The 19,700-nt window shown below is 36.7% G+C and overlaps 1 protein-coding gene across 2 annotated transcripts in view; it reads left to right on the top strand.

The window, feature by feature from the left end:
* Positions 1-19,700, top strand: part of LOC128554475 (uncharacterized) — a 54,449-nt gene that overhangs the window by 14,009 nt on the left and 20,740 nt on the right. The window contains exon 1 of one of the 2 annotated variants that reach the window (XM_053535751.1): positions 5,840-5,927. The exons of the other annotated variant lie outside the window; for it this stretch is intronic. Within the exon in view, the coding sequence (XP_053391726.1) occupies positions 5,866-5,927 (62 nt within the window). The 5' untranslated portion in view covers positions 5,840-5,865. Of the gene's footprint in view, positions 1-5,839; positions 5,928-19,700 lie in introns of those variants that run through there. 2 annotated transcript variants of the gene reach the window in all.

Below are 19,700 nucleotides of genomic sequence, written 5' to 3'. Positions count from 1 at the left end.
GAATTTATGAAAATGACACTGTCACTATCATTCTACAAATTAAATAGAAGAATATAAATTTTGAAACGTGAATGTCTTAATCGGCTTGTAATTTTCAGATTTCTTTCATCATGGGCAAATATCTCAAAACTAAGCGCACGTATATTTACATTTTATTTGACCATATGATGGATAATCTACTTTAGAACTATGAGAGCTTTCATTAAAAATTACATTTTAGACTTTCTCTTTTGGAGAAAATGTCATCAACATTGTGATTTTCCAAGATTGAAGTCCAAATTTTACAAATCAGTCTAGCAAAAAATTCAGCCACACGACCCTATCTTTTATTTTGCTGAAATTTCCTTAGAATGTCCTGAAGTTTTTAAAAATCGAGGTTTAGTTATACATTGTAGAGTTTTATTCAGAACCTGCAGACATACCTTGGTTTTCTACTTTTTCTATATGAATGTTTAAGGACACTGAACTAGTTATGGTATATCTGAATATCAACATATGTACGTGACTAGCCGTATTATTGGCTATATTTAATACTGAACGGTTTAATATAATATGTAGCTGAAGAGTAGAGACAAGATACGTGTGACCTTTTTTGTGCAAAGTGTGCGGAAACTTCACTATTCGTGACTTGAAATTTCGTTTGTTAAAGAGTTTGTTAAAGAGTGTTAATGAGTTACACTTTGAAACCGTTGCACTTCAGTAAATAAAAAAAATAACGCGACACAAAAAAAAAAACACGAACTTTCAGCATTTTTACATATACTCTGACAATTATAAAACAAATTAAATCACAGGTTTGCCTTGTTAAATACTTTCTCATCTAAACTATATTTTTATTTATTTATCATTCCAGCATTTACGTTAAGCGCTGGAGCTGTTGACAGATGTACATATAAGTAAATGTATTGACTGTGTGAGTTTGCTGCCTTTTTTGCAACACAGGTCTTAGCCTTAGGATATTGTATCAGTCATAGACATCGCATCCACTGAAGATCGTGAATGAATTTGTAAGAAAACGACATTGACCAACCTTACCATCAATGCTGGTATATATGTTTAGTCATAAGACAAAGCATCGACGATGGTACAAATGGTGAGTAAAGTAATGCTAGGTTATAACATGATCAGAGCATCAAGAAAGGACGATAAAGACATTTTCTTCTTTAACATGGTGCATCTTTCTTCGTCATTTCTGATATTGAGCATAGTATATTTAAGAATTAACCCTTACCGTACTAAATTTCTATAATGAACTTGTCCCTCTTTCAGTTTGGACAGTACCATTAACTGTTAAAAGGTATGAATACCAAAACAATACTGACTGAATGACGAACAGTGCAGATCATGATCAGACTGCACGGATGTGCAGGCTGATCATGATCTACACTGGTCGCAAAGGCAGAATGCATCGTGTCCAGCAGTATAATGGTTAAGAATTAAACACTATCTTAAAGGAACTCCACGTTGAACATAAAAACTAAGTCAAAACTTATATGAGCTGTGGTGAACCAATATTTGACCGATCGAGACTTATACATATCTAAAAACTCGACTGGAGTCCGTTTCTTGTTACAGATTAAACAAAAGCAAAATGTATCGTAAAATCATTCTCATGTTGCTACGGTGGCACAAAGGTGACATCCGCAACACTGTATTTATATTGTGGCCACAACTTGGTAACTTGTGGCCACAATTTAGTAACTTGTGGCCACAATTTGGTAACTTGTGGTCACAATTTACTAAGTTGTGGCCACAACTTAGTAAATTGTTGCCACAACTTAGTAAATCGTGGCCACAACTTATTAAATTGTTGCCACAACTTAGTAAATCGTGGCCTCAACTTAGTAAATTGTGGCCACAATTTAGTAAGTTGTGGTCACAACTTAGTAAATTGTGGCCACAATATAATAACTCGTGACCACGACTTATATCAGCCAATCGAAACTATAAATAGATGGATAGACGGACGGACGGATGAATAGATTGGATGGTATCTACGTACCTACCTACTTGTTTACTTGTCTGTACTTCCGTCCGTCTATCTATCTATCTTCCATTCTTGTCTCACCTCGCTCACGTAGACATTTTGTGCGTCCATTTCATATGGTTGCGTAATTCTACCATTTTGCGTCGAGCGAAAACAGGAAATTTAACCAGTTAAAATGCGAAGAAGCAGGTTGAAAACTCTCTATTTCTGCAGAGACGCGGAGCGAAAACACGATTATTACCGGGGTCGCGGGGCGAGAATTAGTAACTGGTTTGTCAGGGGCGGGTAGCGGAAAACACGATAATTAGCGCTGCTTAAAACGTAGTTTTCTTGAACCGCGCCCCGACATTCCAGTTACAAAATCTCACTCCGCGATCTTGCTAATTATCATGTGTTCGCTCCTCAGCCCCGCTAAATAGCGAGTTATCGCCCCTAACCCCTGCCATTATAAGTGGTAAATTTCACGTGTTTTCGCACGGCGGGCTCACCAGACGAAACTCGCTATTAAACGTTTAAGCAGCGCTAATTATCGTGTTTTCGCCCCGCGCCCCAGACACCCCAGTTACTAAATCTCACTGGCGGGGTTTCGGACTGCTTTCTGGACATTTGAACTTGTTCATTCTCGTATTTTCTCTCGACGGGGCCGCGGGACGAAAATATAATTTAACAGGGCTAAAACGCGGAATGACAGAATTAGCCAATCGAAACGACTGCGTTTTCGCTGCTGTATAGGCGTGCAAAATAGGAGCGCACAAAAGTGTCTACGTACCAGCAATGTTAAACAGGAATAAAAGATAGATAGATGGATGGATCGGCAGACGGACGGACCGATGGACGGATGGATTGACGGACAGATGGATTGGATGGTACCTACCTGTCTACCTATTTATTTGTCTTTCTGTCCGCTATCTATCTTCCATTCCTGTCTAACCCGTTGCAGGGATGTAGACACTTTTATGCACTTCCATTTTGTAAGGATGTTAAATTGTGCCAATTCGCGTTTTAGCCCAATTAGATTATATTTTCAGCCCGCGGCCCCATCGAGCGAAAACACGAGAATTAGCGAGTTTAAATGTCGAGAACGCAGGCTGGAACCCCGCAAGGGCGATTTAGTAACTGGTATGTCTGGGGCGCGGTGCAAAAATACGATAATTAGCACTGCTTAAACGTTTAATAACGAGGTTTTCGCCTGGTGACCGCGCCCAGCGAAAACCCGTGCAATTTACAAGTTAAAATAGTGGGGTGTTCGGGGTGATAACTCGCTATTTAGTGGGGGCAAGGAGCGGAAACATGATGATTAACAAGATCGCGGGGTGAAATTTGGTAACTGGATGTCGGGGCGCGGTTCGGAAATACTACGTTTAAGCAGCGCTAATTATCGTGTTTTCGCTCCTCACCCCTGACATACCAGCTACTAATTCTCACCCGTGACCCCGTAATTATCGTGTTTTCGCTCCGCTTCCGCACTCAATAGAGAGTTTTCAGCCTGCGTCCCCGCATTTTAAGTCGTTAAATCTCGTATTTTCGGTCGAAAGGGTCGCAGGGAGATAACGCAAAATGGCAGAAATCAGCAACCATACGAAATGGACGCATAAAAATGTCTACGTCACTGCAAAGGGTAAGACAGGAATGGAAGATAGATAGACGGCCGGAAGTGCTGACAAATAAATAAGTAGGTAGGTACGTAGGTACCATCCAATCTATTCATCTGTCCGTCCGTCAATCCATCTATTATATTGTGGCCACAACTTATCAAATTGTGGCCACAAGTTAGTAAATTGTGGATGTCACCTCTGTGCCACCGTATGCTGCTCATTTCTAACAAAAGTATCTTTTATTAACTTATATACTCGACTGTCTATATGTATATGTAGCAAAATGTTTATATTATTCACAAAGTGCGGTACTATTTTTATTTAGAAGCTACTCAAGTATGCACAGATGATGAAATATGTGTAAATAGAACGGACATGGTAAAATGTGGTAAGCAAATCTAATGATAAATTCGCATGCTTTCGAAATTTAACACAAAGAGGATATTTGTTTTGTTTCAGTGTAAGATTGAAAAGGGGAAAAAAGTGGCATAGCCACGAGTGAAAATGTAAGATATGTATTCATCAGTGAAAAATATTTCGTCCTAACATGTAAAACAACAAGAGCTGTCTGTTAGAAAGCGTGCTTGACTATTCGAAGAATTAATGTAAGTATGGAATTAAAATATTAAGTTATATCTATGTCAAAAAGGGCCATAAGTGCACCAAAATCCTTGTCCTAGTTATGGTAAAAGTGGTCAAAGTTTCAAAGCCATATGTCAAACAGTTTAGACAAAATATGGACTGAAAACTTCAGGGCCAAAATTCAGCCAAATATCTTTGCCATAGTTGCATACTCTTGACGATTAACAAGAGTTCAATATTTCAAAGCCAGATGTCAAATAGCTTTGACAAAACGTGGACTTGTCCGAAAACTGAATTCATTTCCAAGTCAAAAAAGGCCATAATTAAGCCAAAATACTTGACAGAGTTATGTTTAAACAAAATATGAAATGGTACGAAAATCTTAACCAAGATTTGTAAGTTAAAAGGGGTAATAGTTCAGACAAAATCCTTGATGGAGTTATGTACTCTTGGCTAAAACTGGACATAGTGATTGTACACAATAGTTGTAAGTTTCAAAACTATATGTCAAGAGGTTTTGTCAAAATGTGGATTTTTTCAAAAACTGAACCAATTTCCATGTCCAAAACAGCCATAATTCAGCCAAAATACCTGATAGAGTTATGTACTCTTGTCTATATATATATATATAGAAACTGTTATAATAAACAAATGATAAAAGTTTCAAAGCCATATGTCAAACAGTTTACACAAAATATGAACTGGTACGAAAACTTTAACCAAGATTTGTAAGTTAAAAGGAAGGGGTCATACTTTAGACAAATATTTTATGGAGTCATGTACTCTTGCCTGAAACTGGACATGGTGGTGGTACACTTGTAAGTGTTAAAAGTTTTGTCAAAATGTGCACTGGTACGAAAACCTTAACCAAGGTGTGACACCGACGCCGACGCCGTAGTGAGCAGGATACCTCTCCTTATTCTTCGAATAGTCGAGCTAAAACAGTTTCTTTTTATTCCATGTTTTTGATAAAATTTACCAATTCTGTATCTAAATAGATCTGATATTTTTCACTGTGAATATAACAGATATATTTAGCTCTGATAGTCCGATAATTCGCTGAAAAGCATATACTGGTTAATTCTAAGTAACAAAAGTCATTTTTCTCTGAACGCCTGCATCTCCGTTCACTCGGTGAAATATAGTTTCTTTCATCTTAAACTGAAACAAACAGATGCTCTTTAATAACTCAATATAACTTTATAAGTTTGAAAGAATGTCTAAAATCATAGATGTACATTCTGCTGCGATACCAAACACTGTTTTTTTCGAGCTTGAATATTATATTGAATATTATCTTCCTCCTTAGATTAAGAACTCCTTAGATTCAGAAAGGTTATAATGAATTGTTGTGCAGTAAAAAAAGAGTCAACAATCAAGTAGATCGACAAGTTCATCTAAAAACGCAAAAATTTGCGGTGTGTTTATGTGCGTGTAGGTTTAGGTTTGTGAGAAAGATTGATATACACCAAAAATAAACATGTCTGATTCAAGAACTAAACAAAATATATATGCTAAAAACGGAATATTTGAGGTTTTCTACATATATAATACTTCTTCTTAATGGCAGGTGCATGGCCTTCTTCGTACTACTACCAAAAGGGGTACGAGTGCTGCAGTTTTAATGGTTGTATGCCAGTGGGTGATGTATGCTGTGGCAGCATTTTTCATTGTCCGAGTGGCCATACTTGCTGCGGGGCAATGTATTGTTTCAAAGCGGGAACTTTCTGTGATGGAAATAGGAATTGTGTTTTAGATAAGTAGTAAGTGTTTCTTCAGTATATATTATTATTTCAAAATTTGTACTAAGCACATGTTCAGGCCCATATTCGTAAATTATCTTAATATTAACTAGGAACCAAATGCCTATTCTTTAATTGGATTGCACTGTGTTTCATTGAAGGTTTCATGTGCACATCCGTATGAATACTGAGGGTGTCTCTAAAATTTATTTCGGTATGTGAAGCATATGTAAATGTTGAGTTTTGTTCAATCCAGGGCTAGAGGGCGTAGACGGGGGCTTGCATTTCCACTACCGTCTATGAACAGGCTCATTCAAATTGAGCTTGCAACCTGTTGTTTTACATTTTGGTAAAAATATCTGTTGATTGCGTTTTATGCTTCCAAATGATCATTTAGATTTTATTTAAGGCATAGAACCACCGTCACTCCTCCTCAGATCCAATATACAAGTCTACTTTTACCTACAGCTTATCAGTGATTATGTAACTGCTGTAGGGTAATTAGCACAGCAGACCAGCAGATTATATAATAGGGGTTTTTTTGTTTATGATGAGGAAAAACGTGTTGAAGATGATCCTGAAATTAAATCAAATTTATACAATGATGATAAATTAATAATGAAAATAATATGACTAAATAAGTTAACATATTGATGCCTAAATTAAAAAAAAAATATGTTGCATAAACTCACATTTTGAACATTTTATGTTTTTGCATAATAATATTGGAATGGTCAAAATGTAACATTAAGAAACCGGATCAAAAGGAGCCTAGCGAGAGACTTCTGTCTCTTAATGCTGTAACTTTCATTTTTAGGTCACTACACCTGGTAAAAAAATAAGAATTTACAGACTTAAAAATACTTGTCCTATTTGTAGTATACTGCTTTTGTTGACTTTAACTAGCTAAGTATGAATAGATTATAGTTTATCTTTCGTTATCAAAGCAAAATGATTAAAACTTAAAAAAAAAAAAAAAAAACACTAACGAAAGCTTTTTTGCAAAATTTGCAATTTGCAATCTTTCCTAAAATTGTTTCATAGGTAAAAAAACATAAAAAGAACCAAGTTATTCAACCTCTATCAAACGTACAGATGCTAATGCAATTTCAGTGCTGATCGCCTTCCTATTTGATATTGGAATGTCTCACCCAACTACAGTGAAGCCCCATTGCCAAACCTTAGTTCTTTAAGCGGAAACTATTATACAGATGCATTGAATGGACTAGGCTTATAAAATAACATAAGATTCACTGGTTATAGGTGCAGATGGGAATATCCGACTCAAGAGTAACTGTTTAGGCGGTAGCGAGGCTTCGCCGAGTTACCGCGTTAACAGTTACGCAATAGCCGGTTATTCCCATCAGTACCTATATGCCGTTATAGAATCCTTTTCTTGCATACCATATTCAAGAAATAACAGTTAAAACAAAATCAAATGAATGGCTTTCTTTTGAGCACTGTTTTCTTATAGCAGCTTATTTAAACAAAGCGCGGGAAATCAAATTCCGGAAGCAGGAAAGACGTCATGACGTTTGAAATCTGTAATCCCTTGGAAGCATAGAATGCAACCAAAAAAGAATAATAGAAAACTCGGTTTGATTGAGTCTGTTCATGAGAGGTAAAAAAATGTGCAAGACCTCTCAAACCCCCTAGCACCGGCTTAAGCGGAACTCTATTACACATCTATTTAATGGAGTCCATGATCCCAAAGGACCAGAAAATATAATACTGAAAGACAAATACAAACGTTTAGGTCCGGTTTGTTTTATCATTTGTAGCTTAACATTATGGATTTTTGATAAGATAACGTTTTTCAATCGAGAAGTATACTAGGAAAGAAGAAGAAATGTCAAAGCGTTTTATTTTTATTCCGTTTCATGTAATACATGAATATAGTTCCTTACAAGAGAGTCGCCTTATACCCCCGAGAGTAAGGTGAAGTCTTCTTGCCTACCTAGCAGGAAAAGTATACATTTGTCCGAGTACGCACCAGGGATAGATATTCCTGTCTTTCACTAAGGAAAAAAACCTGTCTAAAATAGCGTTACATACGAGGGTTGTTCAAAAATAACGTTGACTTTTTCTCTAGCTTTTATATACTTTAAAAAAAAATGATATACCATCGTGATTCGCAATCTTCATGCTCACTGCACTGCAAATTTGACGTTTCAAAAATGTATGACCAAATTAGAGAAAGGTTGCGAATTAGAATGGTCTTTACACAATATGCGTCTTCTGACACGTCTACGTTACTTTTGAACCGGCCTCGTAGTACTGACACTATTAAGACGTCATAAACTATAAAATAATGCCAGGGATATCTATTTGTCACCACTATCTATTCGAACGTGACTGGCAGGAAAAATGTTCTAACAGGTCTGCCTGTGTACGACAACTTTTTCCCAATCCACGGGACAGCTTTGATAAAAAGCCTCGCTAACGCTTGGGTTATCATTTCACACTGTCCCTCAGGCAGGCATGTAAGATTCTTATATTCCAGTCGGAAAGCACTGGAAATCCACGTCTAGTGTGAATGAAAACGTAACCAGTTTATTTTCATACGTGCGCTAATACATTGGAATTAAGAAAAGAAGCAACTATTACAAAAATGAAACTCTAGCCGAACATAGCGGCGTAAAAAACGCGCAGACATTCCGCTTACCGTGTGCATTTATAGAGTATGATACATCAGGCAGGTGTTTTGTTACAATTTATAGTGAAGTATATATTATAAGCAATTGAGTCGAAAGGGTTCTCCGAATAGAATTTTTGTAAGAATTGTTAGTATAGTAATAGCGCCAATGCTAATATCATACCAAATAGTCCAGGGTATATAAAAAAAACAATCCGGATTAAAATACCAATGTCTTTATTCCCTCATGCCCGCCGGCTTATCTCAGTAGAGAGAGCGCAGATCTACGGATCTTGGGGTTGTGAGTTCAAGCCCTCGGCCAGGCATATGTCCTCCGTGACGCTTTGATAAAAGACATTGTGTCTGAAATCATTCGTCCTCCACCTCTGATTTATTTGGGGAAGTTGGCAGTTACTTGCGGAGAACAGGTCTGTACTGGTACAAAATTCAGGAACACTGGTTAGGTTAACTGCCCGCCGTTACATAACTGAAATACTATTGAAAAACGGCATTAAACCCAAAACAAACAAACAAACAAAATTTTATCTTTATTTCCAATACAAATAATGCAAATATAGAGGATCACCAGTTTAGTAACCTTGTTATCGGTGTATAATTTACTTTCAAACAGTTCAACTCGGAAGCCGAATGAAACGAGAACTCCTTCTAAAACAGCAACAAGAACAAGAACACCTTTTCCAAATAAGACGACGAGGTGGTACTATAATGATTACACAACCACGAGTTCATTCCGAATATTACATACAACGTAAATTAACTGTTGATATATGTTTACTTATTTTCAGGTCTAAGAATATTCTTACTTAGTAATCAAAACTATTGAGATCACATTTGTGGATATCGCGTGAATAACTTACTTGTAACTGTCGTAACTTATACTAAATAAAAAGGTGTTACGACAGTTTTTCGTTTAGCTCTCGATTTATATTCAAACGAACAAAAACTAGGAAATCTTTGGGATAAAATCGCTAGTAATTCTTGAAACTTCATTGCCGCCTAAAAATATTGTATACAGCCTACTTACATATTTTACAGACTGCGCTCTAATGAACAAAGAAATCATGTTACTAAGGATTTAGTTCTACAGTGATTGATTTAGAAAGTGTAAATAATAGAGTAAATTCTCACATGTCCTGTATATTTGATAATAACAGTACGTTACGATGGTGGTATGGTGTAATAATCGGAACTGTTGTTGTTCCTGTGGCAATCATCATCGCTGCTGTCATATGGAATTGCAGAAACTGCATCAAATGGTTAGTACTAATTTTACCTGCATATTTTCTTTTATTTACTGCTTGTTATTTTACGGTCTTGTTAACGTAATTTTATTAATGTAATTATACCATTTTTATTAAATGTTTACTTAGTTTGTTTTTTTTTTTTTGTTTTTTTTTTTCAATTTCAAAATATTCTTTTTTGATTTAACAAATGTGCTTTGTGTTGATTTTGCAGCCCCAGGTCATTCAGGTACTGGTGGAATGGTGCTGACCGCTCCGGCCCTGATCTATGGGCAATCACCTGGAAATAACATGCCTAGACAACCACCAAAATAAAACATGAATATTAAACAGCTGACCCAAAGCGCGTCATTTTTTTACATAAACAGGTGTATGGCAGTCAGATATGTCATAACAATAGTGACAAAATATCTCCATCAAAAGATTTGCCAATGTTTTAATAATACAAGAAATCCAGTCAATTACATGCTAAATGAAAATGATTAAAATTGTTGATACTATTTTTTTCTAAAAATAATTTATAACACAATGATCTAATAAAACTTTGGCTGATTTTTAATAATTATATTTGTCTTTAATAGAGCTAGGTAAATGACATATAATATTTCAATTTTTCTTTTCTTCTTTGCTAATTGCACAAACTGAAAACATTTATTTTTAAGTTCATTTGTTTTATTCTTATCACTTATCCAAGGATACTTAAGAAGTCCTCAAGAGACTGAGTACCATTCACATATTTTAAACAAAGAGATTTCAGTCTCTAATGTAATGTAATTATCAGAAAAGATCTGAAGCTATTATTAATTTGATCAATTAAGGTGTTTATTATTCAATTTGATAGATTAATTAATTGGCTCTGACAAACAATTCCCATTATTTGTTTGTATACTAAGCAAAACTTCCAACTAGACACTTGAAGACTGTAGATATGATTTTTTATTGTTAAAAGGTTAGGTAATGAATTTTAAATATTGTTTTATTGACCTGAATTCCTACACAAATATCGGTTAATTAATTTTTACTTCTGCGAAAATCCCTAGCTTGGCTGTGCACGTGCAAGTCGTGATTTTGTCATATGTATTCTTGAAATTTGGTTGAATTTCATTGTTTTTGCGTATCTCAAAAAGCCTGGCTTTTTGTGTAAGCAAAAAGCAGAAAACATATGAAATACAAAAATACAATTATTCAGAAATAAGTGACATTCAGTACGTTTTCTGCTTTATTCTAGGTGGCCAGTATCTTTGACAAGCATGTAGGGTACTAATCGGAAATTTTGCTCAGTATATATATTTTCAATATCAATCTTTTCTTCAGCAAGTTGAAATTGCAATTATACCTTGATTTTATTGAAACATATAAAATCAGAATGATAATACAATTTCAAGAATGAAATTTTGCCTCTCAATTTCATATCACTGAGGGGATTTTGACTATGCATCGAGGGGGTTTTGACTACACATTAAGGGGTTTTTGACTACAAATCGAGGGTTTTTTGACTACCCCATCATTTTAGCCAAGGGGATTATGACCACCCTGTCATTTTTCTTGAGGGGATTTTGACCACCATGCCATTTTCCAGCTGAGGGGGTTTTGACTGAGGGGACTTTGATATACACTCAAACTCAGCAGCTCACGTTTAGCAAAAGTTATTGCGCTTTGCACATTATTTTCTTTAAGTAATCACTTAAGTCAAAGCGCTTTTCTTTTCGTTACGAAGTGGCAATTGTAGCTATACTACCGTTTATATGCAATATACACTTTTAAACTTAAGAAACTCACGTTTTACTTTTTTCCAATTATAAAATCATGTATTGGAATTTGAGGGAATAAATGACCAGACTGATTTTGGCCTAGATTTGGAGACGTGTTTAAGGAGTGCATAGATGAGAAAGATTAGTTGGTTATTCGTACTTGGATAGCGAAGCGGGCTATAAGAATTGTCTTAAGAAGCGAGTTATATTAATTATCTTACCATCTTATTGACAACACCGTCCACATTAACCTCAGTTATGAAAATGACACTAATGAAGATAGAACAAGTCGAAATATGAACCCCAACATTCCCATTCCTTCTAGTGCAGATGTATTTTCTTGTATTTTTGTATTCACATAGTTTTTCAGTCATCAAAGTAAAGGATTCTTAGGCATAAGAATGCTTAAGAAAGTGATAACAGACAGGTCATTAATTAGTACTGATGATAACCAAGCAAGACGAAATGTACCCAGAGATGATTTTATTCACAGAAAAGCCAAATCGGTCATTAAAACAGCACCAATTTACTTTTTTAATTTAAGAAACATATGTTTATTTTGTGTTGCCTCATAATATAGTTGTTTTCGACTTATGGTCCCATTGTACCTTACAAATTTGATAAACACTGAAGAGTGGCTGTTTTTATTAAAAAGAGAGCACTTTTGCATGACGCGTGGAATTAAACCTATTAAACCTGTCACCCTGCTGCCTGTAAAACTGAACAAACATAAATATTTGTCAATTCATGTGTTATCAGTACGATTGAACATGTGGTCTGCTAGACAAAACAATTTTACGCCATCTGTTATGAATAACGATGTAGTGGACAGAATTGTGTTCGTTATCAGTTTTATACGGTGTTCCGTTAGGGCCACCGCCTGCTCCTTATGAACGCGAAGGACGAAGGTACGGCGGTACGATGTTGAAGCGCGACAGTACGATGGTGATAACACGGCAGTACGATGGCGAAGCGCGACAGTACGATTGTGACAGTCCGTCGTACTGTCCCGCTTCGCCATCGTACTGTCACGCTTCACCAGCATAGTGTCGCGGTTTGCAATTGCACTGTCGCGCTTCACCATCGTAGTGTCACCATCGTACTATCGCGGTTCACCATCGCACTGTCACGCTTCACCATCGTAGTGTCATCATCGTACTGTCGCACTTCGCCGTCGTACTGTCGCTGTTCACCATCGCGCTTCGCCATCATAGTGTCACCATCGTACTGTCGCGCTTCGCCATCGTATTGTCGCGCTTCACCATCTTTTCTCTGTTTATAATATAAGGACTTTAATTAAATCAGGCATGATGATATTAAAAAAATATCATACCTTAATATTGTTTCAAATGTGCTATTCAAAAATAGTCTCCGATGGTCTATGGCTATTTTACATTGTTTACTTGAGGTATAATAAAAATGAATATCAACTGGTAGTGTGTTGTTTAAACGAATATCACCCGACCGAGTGTTATTTATGAACAAAATAATATCGTATTCAAAATTAACCTCTCTGTGAAAAATAAATAATAATGTATTTACATGTAATTAGTTGTTTTGTGGGAAAATATTGTTTAATCAGCTTTTATATTTCAAGTCATGAAACGTTAAAAGTATATATTGTCGGCTTAAAATAATAAAAAATACACTCTTGTTTAAATTTTGCTTATAAAGCTTTTGGGTAAATTTTATACAAAAGTATTAATTAGGTCTAGGATACAGTTCTTTGTTTCCGTCCTATCTTTTTACCACTGACCCTAAAGTTTTAATTGCAAAACAAAATGGAAGAAAATGTAGATCTATGTTAAGCAAGATTATTACTCAGTAAATCCAAAGCACGTCCCTCCGTCTGACGTCATGCAGACTAAGTAAATGCTTTTGCGCATGCTCGATAGGCAGGCGACAGTACGATGGTGAAGCACGAAGGTGCGATGGTGAAGCGCGACAGTACGGTGGCGAAGCACGACAGTATGATGGCGAATCGCGACAGTACGATGGTGAAGCGTGACAGTGCGATGGCGAAGCGCGTCAGTACGATGGTGACACTACGACGGTGAAGCGCGAAAGTGCGATGGAGAAGCGCGACAGTACGATGGCGAAGCATGACAGTACGATGGTGAAGCGCGACAGTCCAATGACAAAGCGCGACAGTATGATGGTGAGAGTACGATGGTGAAGCGTGACAGTACGATGGCGAAGCACGACAGTACAATGGCGAAGCGCGACAGTACGACGGATCGTCGTATCTTCGCGCTTCGCGTTCACGGGGAGCAGGCGCTGGCTCTAACAGAACACCGTAGTTTTATATTTTTAAAGGCAGCAGGGCATATTGGTAATTGTATAATTGACAGGTTTAATTGCATGGGTCATGGAAAATGACTGTCATTGAAAAAAAACAACACTTTACAGAGTTTATCAAATTTATTACTTGTCATCAGATAGAGACAACAATATTTAGAGGTTACACACAAAAATTGTTTGTTTGTTTGGATTTAACGCCGTTTTTCGACAACAATTCAGTTGTGTAACGGCGGGCCTTTAGTAGGGTGTCAATCGAGTCAAAAGGGCTCTATTTTTACAGTTACCCGGACCTCACCCCCCCCCCCCCCCCCCCCCCCCCCCCCCCCGTACGACAAGATAAGTTATATACCACAATGTTCGTAATAGACTGAAGTTTCCGAAACTACCAGCATAAATTGGCATAAGTGGTGGCATTCTGAGAAATCCAAGATGGCGTCCAAGATGGCCGCCAAAAATTAAAAATATCATTTTTTTGCAATTTTGTGGACCCCTATATTGCACATAATTATTTTAATTAATTCTGATGTCTTAAATATGCAAAAATACACATTGATATGACCATTTATTGGTAAATTTTGTGAATTTTCTATTAATATTGCCAAAAAATAGACAAAATGTTTCCAAAAAATGGTTAAATTTAGGGTATGGGGTGGCGTTTTTAACAGCAGAACAAAGGAGTTTACGAAATTTGAATAGATTTGTGCTTGGAAATCAACTGTAACCTTCAGGTAATAAAAATAGTTACATGACATAAGAAAAGAGGTTAAATACTTGAGTCCATAAGCTTTCATAAGTTGGTGGGTTAATTTTGCATGCGTTTTAGATATAAATGCGTACACCGGTACATTTTATATTTTTAAACTATTTATTAAACTTTACCTGTTAGCTTTGATTGCTCTGTATATATAGTATATTACATTCATGCTACATTTAGGCAAAAAGAATGTACTATCTGAAAGCGAAAATCAAAGATGGCTTCCAAAATGGCTGCCACTTACACTGAAAATTGTCCAATATAAGGCTAAATTTCATTCATATGAATGGCAATTGGACTCAATGACATAAAAGTAACGAAACATATTGTATTAAACAGAATTTATTCATATTTATTCATTTTGGATAGAAAACAGATATTTAATATACTTTTATAAGCTTTTATAAACGAATGGGGTACTCTGACATGCGTTTTTACTTTACAGTACCGTACTGGTGTACCGATTTATTGATACACGCCCCTTGTGGTATTTCTAAGGTTATAAAATATATGTAACCTTTCATTAATCCAAAACAATCGCGACGAGTTATAGCTATAATTGCTTTAAACAAAATAAATTCATCGGATTTTGGATATACTTGCATTATCAGTTCTGTAGAAATGTATTACTGACTACATGTAATGTAGTGTAACTGAATAACACAAAGTTAGATAAATGGTAAACTTAAAGTTTGCTTTAACTGTAAACAGTAGGATAAGACTGCAAGGAACAGTTTTAGTTTATAAGTCTAATAGTCATCAGTTGCACCAAAAGCTAATATTGTTAACACGTTTTGGCATGTATCTGTGTTGTCAATGCAGCCTTTACATTCACAGGTATGTGTACATGGATGCTCATTTCTTGTGCAAATGCAGTCACCAGAGCAAAAATCTTTACAGAGACACACTAGGTCACTTAGGTACGAAAGACCCGTGGTGACATTTCAACTTCATTATTTCACGCTTTCTGCTTCATGATTTCACGATTTCCACTTCATGAATTCACGAATTCACGATTTCTGCTTCCTGATTTCACGATTTCCACTTCATGAATTCACGAATTCACGATTTCACGATAAAACTTCACGGTTTCGCGAATTCACGATTTCGCGATTTCCACTTCACGAAATCACGATTTCACAATTTCCACTTCATGAATTCACGATTTCACGAATTCACGATTTCACGATTTCCATTCATGAATTCACGAATTCACGATTTCCACTTCACGAATTCACGATTTCACAATTTCCACTTCATGAATTCACGATTTCACGAATTCACGATTTCCATTCATGAATTCACGATTTCCACTTCACGAATTCACGATTTCACAATTTCCACTTCATGAATTCACGATTTCTCGATTTCACGATTTCATAATTATAGTACAATTTCAACTTTTCGCGGTTTTATTAGTCACATGACTAATGTATGACGTAGAAAATCGCGGGTGATATTCGCTACATGTAAGATGGCGTGTTATATAATTGTACAACCAGGTTTAGGTACTGAAAGTGAAAACTGGCCGAAAATGCCTCAACTGATGAGGAAATAGACTTACAAACAATACTTTTAGAATACATTATTGCTTAAAATGTGAAATTGTTCCAGTCCCTTTTTTCGGTTTTAGTAAGCTCCTCATCTTTGTGCTATTAAATGAAAAGCGATGCATCTTATTCACATGTAAGCTATTGCCACCTGCTGTGTAAATGGTATGCAAACTGAGTTGATCAAGAATACGGCCTTACCACGACGGCCGTTTAAAATGTAAAAAAGCGGCTTAGACGTTACAGGCGTGGAAAGGATATACATACAAAATATAAATTCAATCCATGCAAGCATTCTCGTTTAAATGAACAGAAACCAATGTGTCTATGGACGGAAAGACGGATTCCAAAATAACGGACTGACGGACGGACAACTGCAAGGCTTAATGCTCCGTCGCCATAAATGGCGTGGGCATAATAAGCATACTTATATATTTTGGAATTGTCTAAAACAGTAAAGCTACTTGGGCATCTTATTTTGTTCATACATGTTTTAGTGTTGAAAGTACCCAATACTGTGTTGGTACAGGCACCAATATCCCTCCCCAACCTCCACACAGACGTATGCAGGAGTATAAACTCATCCTCTGTAACCCAGACCATTCATTACGTTTACACTTCATTGAATAGAGAGTAACGGAATGGATTGGCCAAATAGAACAAGTGAAATCAAGAAATCATGAATTCGTGAAGTTTAATGGTGAAATCGTGAATTCAAGAAGTGGAAATCGTGAAGTTTTTTTCGTGAAATCGTGAATTCATGAATTCATGAAGTGGAAATCGTGAAATCAGGAAGCAGAAATCGTGAATTCATGAAGTGGAAATCATGAAATCAAGAAATCGTGAAATCAAGAAATTGTGAAATCATGAAATCGTGTAATCAAGAAATCATGAAGTTTTTTTCGTGAAATCGTGAATTCATGAAATCGTGAATTCGTGAAGTGAAAATCGTGAAATCAGGAAGCAGAAATCGTGAATTCGTGAATTCATGAAGTGGAAATCGTGAAATCATGAAGCAGAAATCGTGAAATAATGAAGTTGAAATGTCACCACGGGTCTTTCGTACTTAGGAGTTCGGGTGCTGCTGCAGGCTGAGACATCATGTGTGGGCTATATATACCAGTATCTGGATCAACCATGAAACCAAAATCGAGTGGGTTTAGCAAACTAAAATCTTAATTTGCTGCAATTCTCCAAATTAGTATCTGATACGTACAGCGGAGTAAATGCAACATAAAGCTGTCGTCAGTTGGAGGCAGCTTTCTTGGTTTCACCCGCTTCTTTTCGAGAACGATACTTGAACGCAAGGAATTCAAAGAAAGACAGTTTGAAGACCCATAAAGGTACCCAACAAAAGCAGTGGCAGCAGACTTAGACTAGAAAGACAAACATGGTGCACTACCAAGACTGGAGAGATCATGAAGTTGTTCTGCATATTTCAGCAGTACTTGGAATGCCTTCTTTTTACCCACACCATACATTGAAGAAGAAGTGTCACATCCTGTAACACAGTATACAGGTAACAAGATATCCTGTTGGGCTGGCGACAACTTTGCATCCACTACATGGATTGGTATATATCTGGTAAGTTCAGTATGTGTAAATCTTCGACCAGTTTTGAGAAAGATTGTGTCAATACCAAGACTACTGAAGTGATGAGTTATTAGAACCAAAACGTCTGTGTCTGGACTAATAACAACGGCATTCCTGGTGCCAAGACTGGATGCATAAGCCATGTGTAATATCATCCTACCATCAGCTTCTTGCTGACTCGATAAACAAAAGAACAGCACTACAACAGACTCGTAGGTTTTTTTCATCCATACCACCTGAAACAAAAATAACTTCATCTGTCTCAAGCAGAGTATGACAATTTTCTGTCAGATATCTTGTATACAGCTTTATTAACTCATTCCTGCTTTTGCTGCTAGTCAAGACTTTCTTCCAGTCAGGAATTGACATGTTCATCTGCATAGCAACTGGCGCAATAGTACTAGTGTTACCACGTTTCCGGCGTGTCTGGAACTTCAAACTATCTGTCAAATATCGGTCAAAGACAACATGAACCTGTTTACAATGAAAACTGCTTTTAAGGATATAGCTCCAAAACCCAGAGGCCATCTGAATGTATGTCTGTTTTTGATCTTTAGAAGGTTGTAGCATTCGAACAATAGCCATGGCATCAAAAGCAATACAGTCAGGATCAGAAACACTTGCGACAATGAAATCAGAACCAGGAAGTTTCTCTAGCTTCTCACCAAAATCAGACTTCTTCGTCGACATCATGTCTCCATCATCAGAAAACAAACTAAGTGGTACATGAGCATTTTCAAATGAAAGTACTCGTTCAAGTGGTACTTACTTGAGGGCATTGATGGCCAACAGTCTTAAATACATTTCCTCTCCATTTATACTGACAACCTTTGAATTAACATTAACAGCATGATTTGAACTTGTTTTAAGTTTTGACCTTGGCAGTGGGTCAAAAAACTCTTTTGAAGGCTTGCAAGTTTTAGAATGGATGAGCCTTTCGCTTACAAAGTCATTCAGCATCTTTCTACCCTGGTCGTGACATGACAGTAAACTACTCTCAACAACCTCAGGGATTTCAATACCTGTCGCAAAATTAAGCAGCTTTGAGGGTGGACTGGACACAGAAAATGGGTCAATAAAAGTCTCGTCATTTGAAGCATTTTACTCACTGCCTCGTTGTATGTATTCTTGTTGAAAGGTGTATCAGTGTGATGCTTGTTGTGCAAGTTACTTCGGTCATCATCAGAATTACAAGAGTATGAAACAGCATAATTTGCCGTCAATGGTCGAGACAGAAACCAGTGTACCAAAGCACTGTCAGTATGTGTAATGCCAATAATTCCGTCGGATGATTTCAAGGCTTTGTTTTCCGTTACCTCTAAAACAGTCAAACCAAACAGCATTGAATGAACCACTTGTTAGTTTAGTTACGAACGAACCTTTCTCAAAACTCTCTGCTAACTCACTAGGGAGTCGATTCATTTGAAGGACTAGATAAGGCATGAACCTGGAGTACACTGTACGATTTGCAGCAAACAAGAATGGCAAAAGTTTTGCTTTAGAAAACTTGTGAACCTCCCAGAGTCCATGCCTTGATGACGCAAGGTAAAGTTTTAGTGGAAGGGGGACTTCTTGTAGATGATCGTCCCAAAATCTAAACAAAGGAGATACAGCTCTTCCTTCTAATCTAAATTGCTCAACAAGAGGGAGAAGTTTAGCATCAATTGCTTCTAATATTTCTAACACAGTTTCGTCATGAACCCTAGAAGTGACATTTGAAGCTTTTAGCTTATCAAATAAGAGAGCAGGCAAAGGCTTTGAATTTGCTTCAGCCCATATTTGAAACTGATGAAAAAACCTACGATTTAGAACCTCATCAATAACTAACATAGAACGCATGGCTCTGTCAAAATCTTTTCCTGACAGAATATGTTCTGCTGTCAACCTTGCAAAAACATCAGACTCCACCAGGTTTTTCAAGCCAGCATCGCCATACAAATGACCAATG

This window comes from Mercenaria mercenaria, unplaced genomic scaffold, assembly GCF_021730395.1.
Source record: "Mercenaria mercenaria strain notata unplaced genomic scaffold, MADL_Memer_1 contig_5065, whole genome shotgun sequence".
In the NCBI taxonomy this organism is placed as follows: Eukaryota; Metazoa; Mollusca; class Bivalvia; order Venerida; family Veneridae; genus Mercenaria; species Mercenaria mercenaria.
Note: the sequence above shows the minus strand (reverse complement) of the source record. Positions and strands in the feature narration are given on the sequence as shown.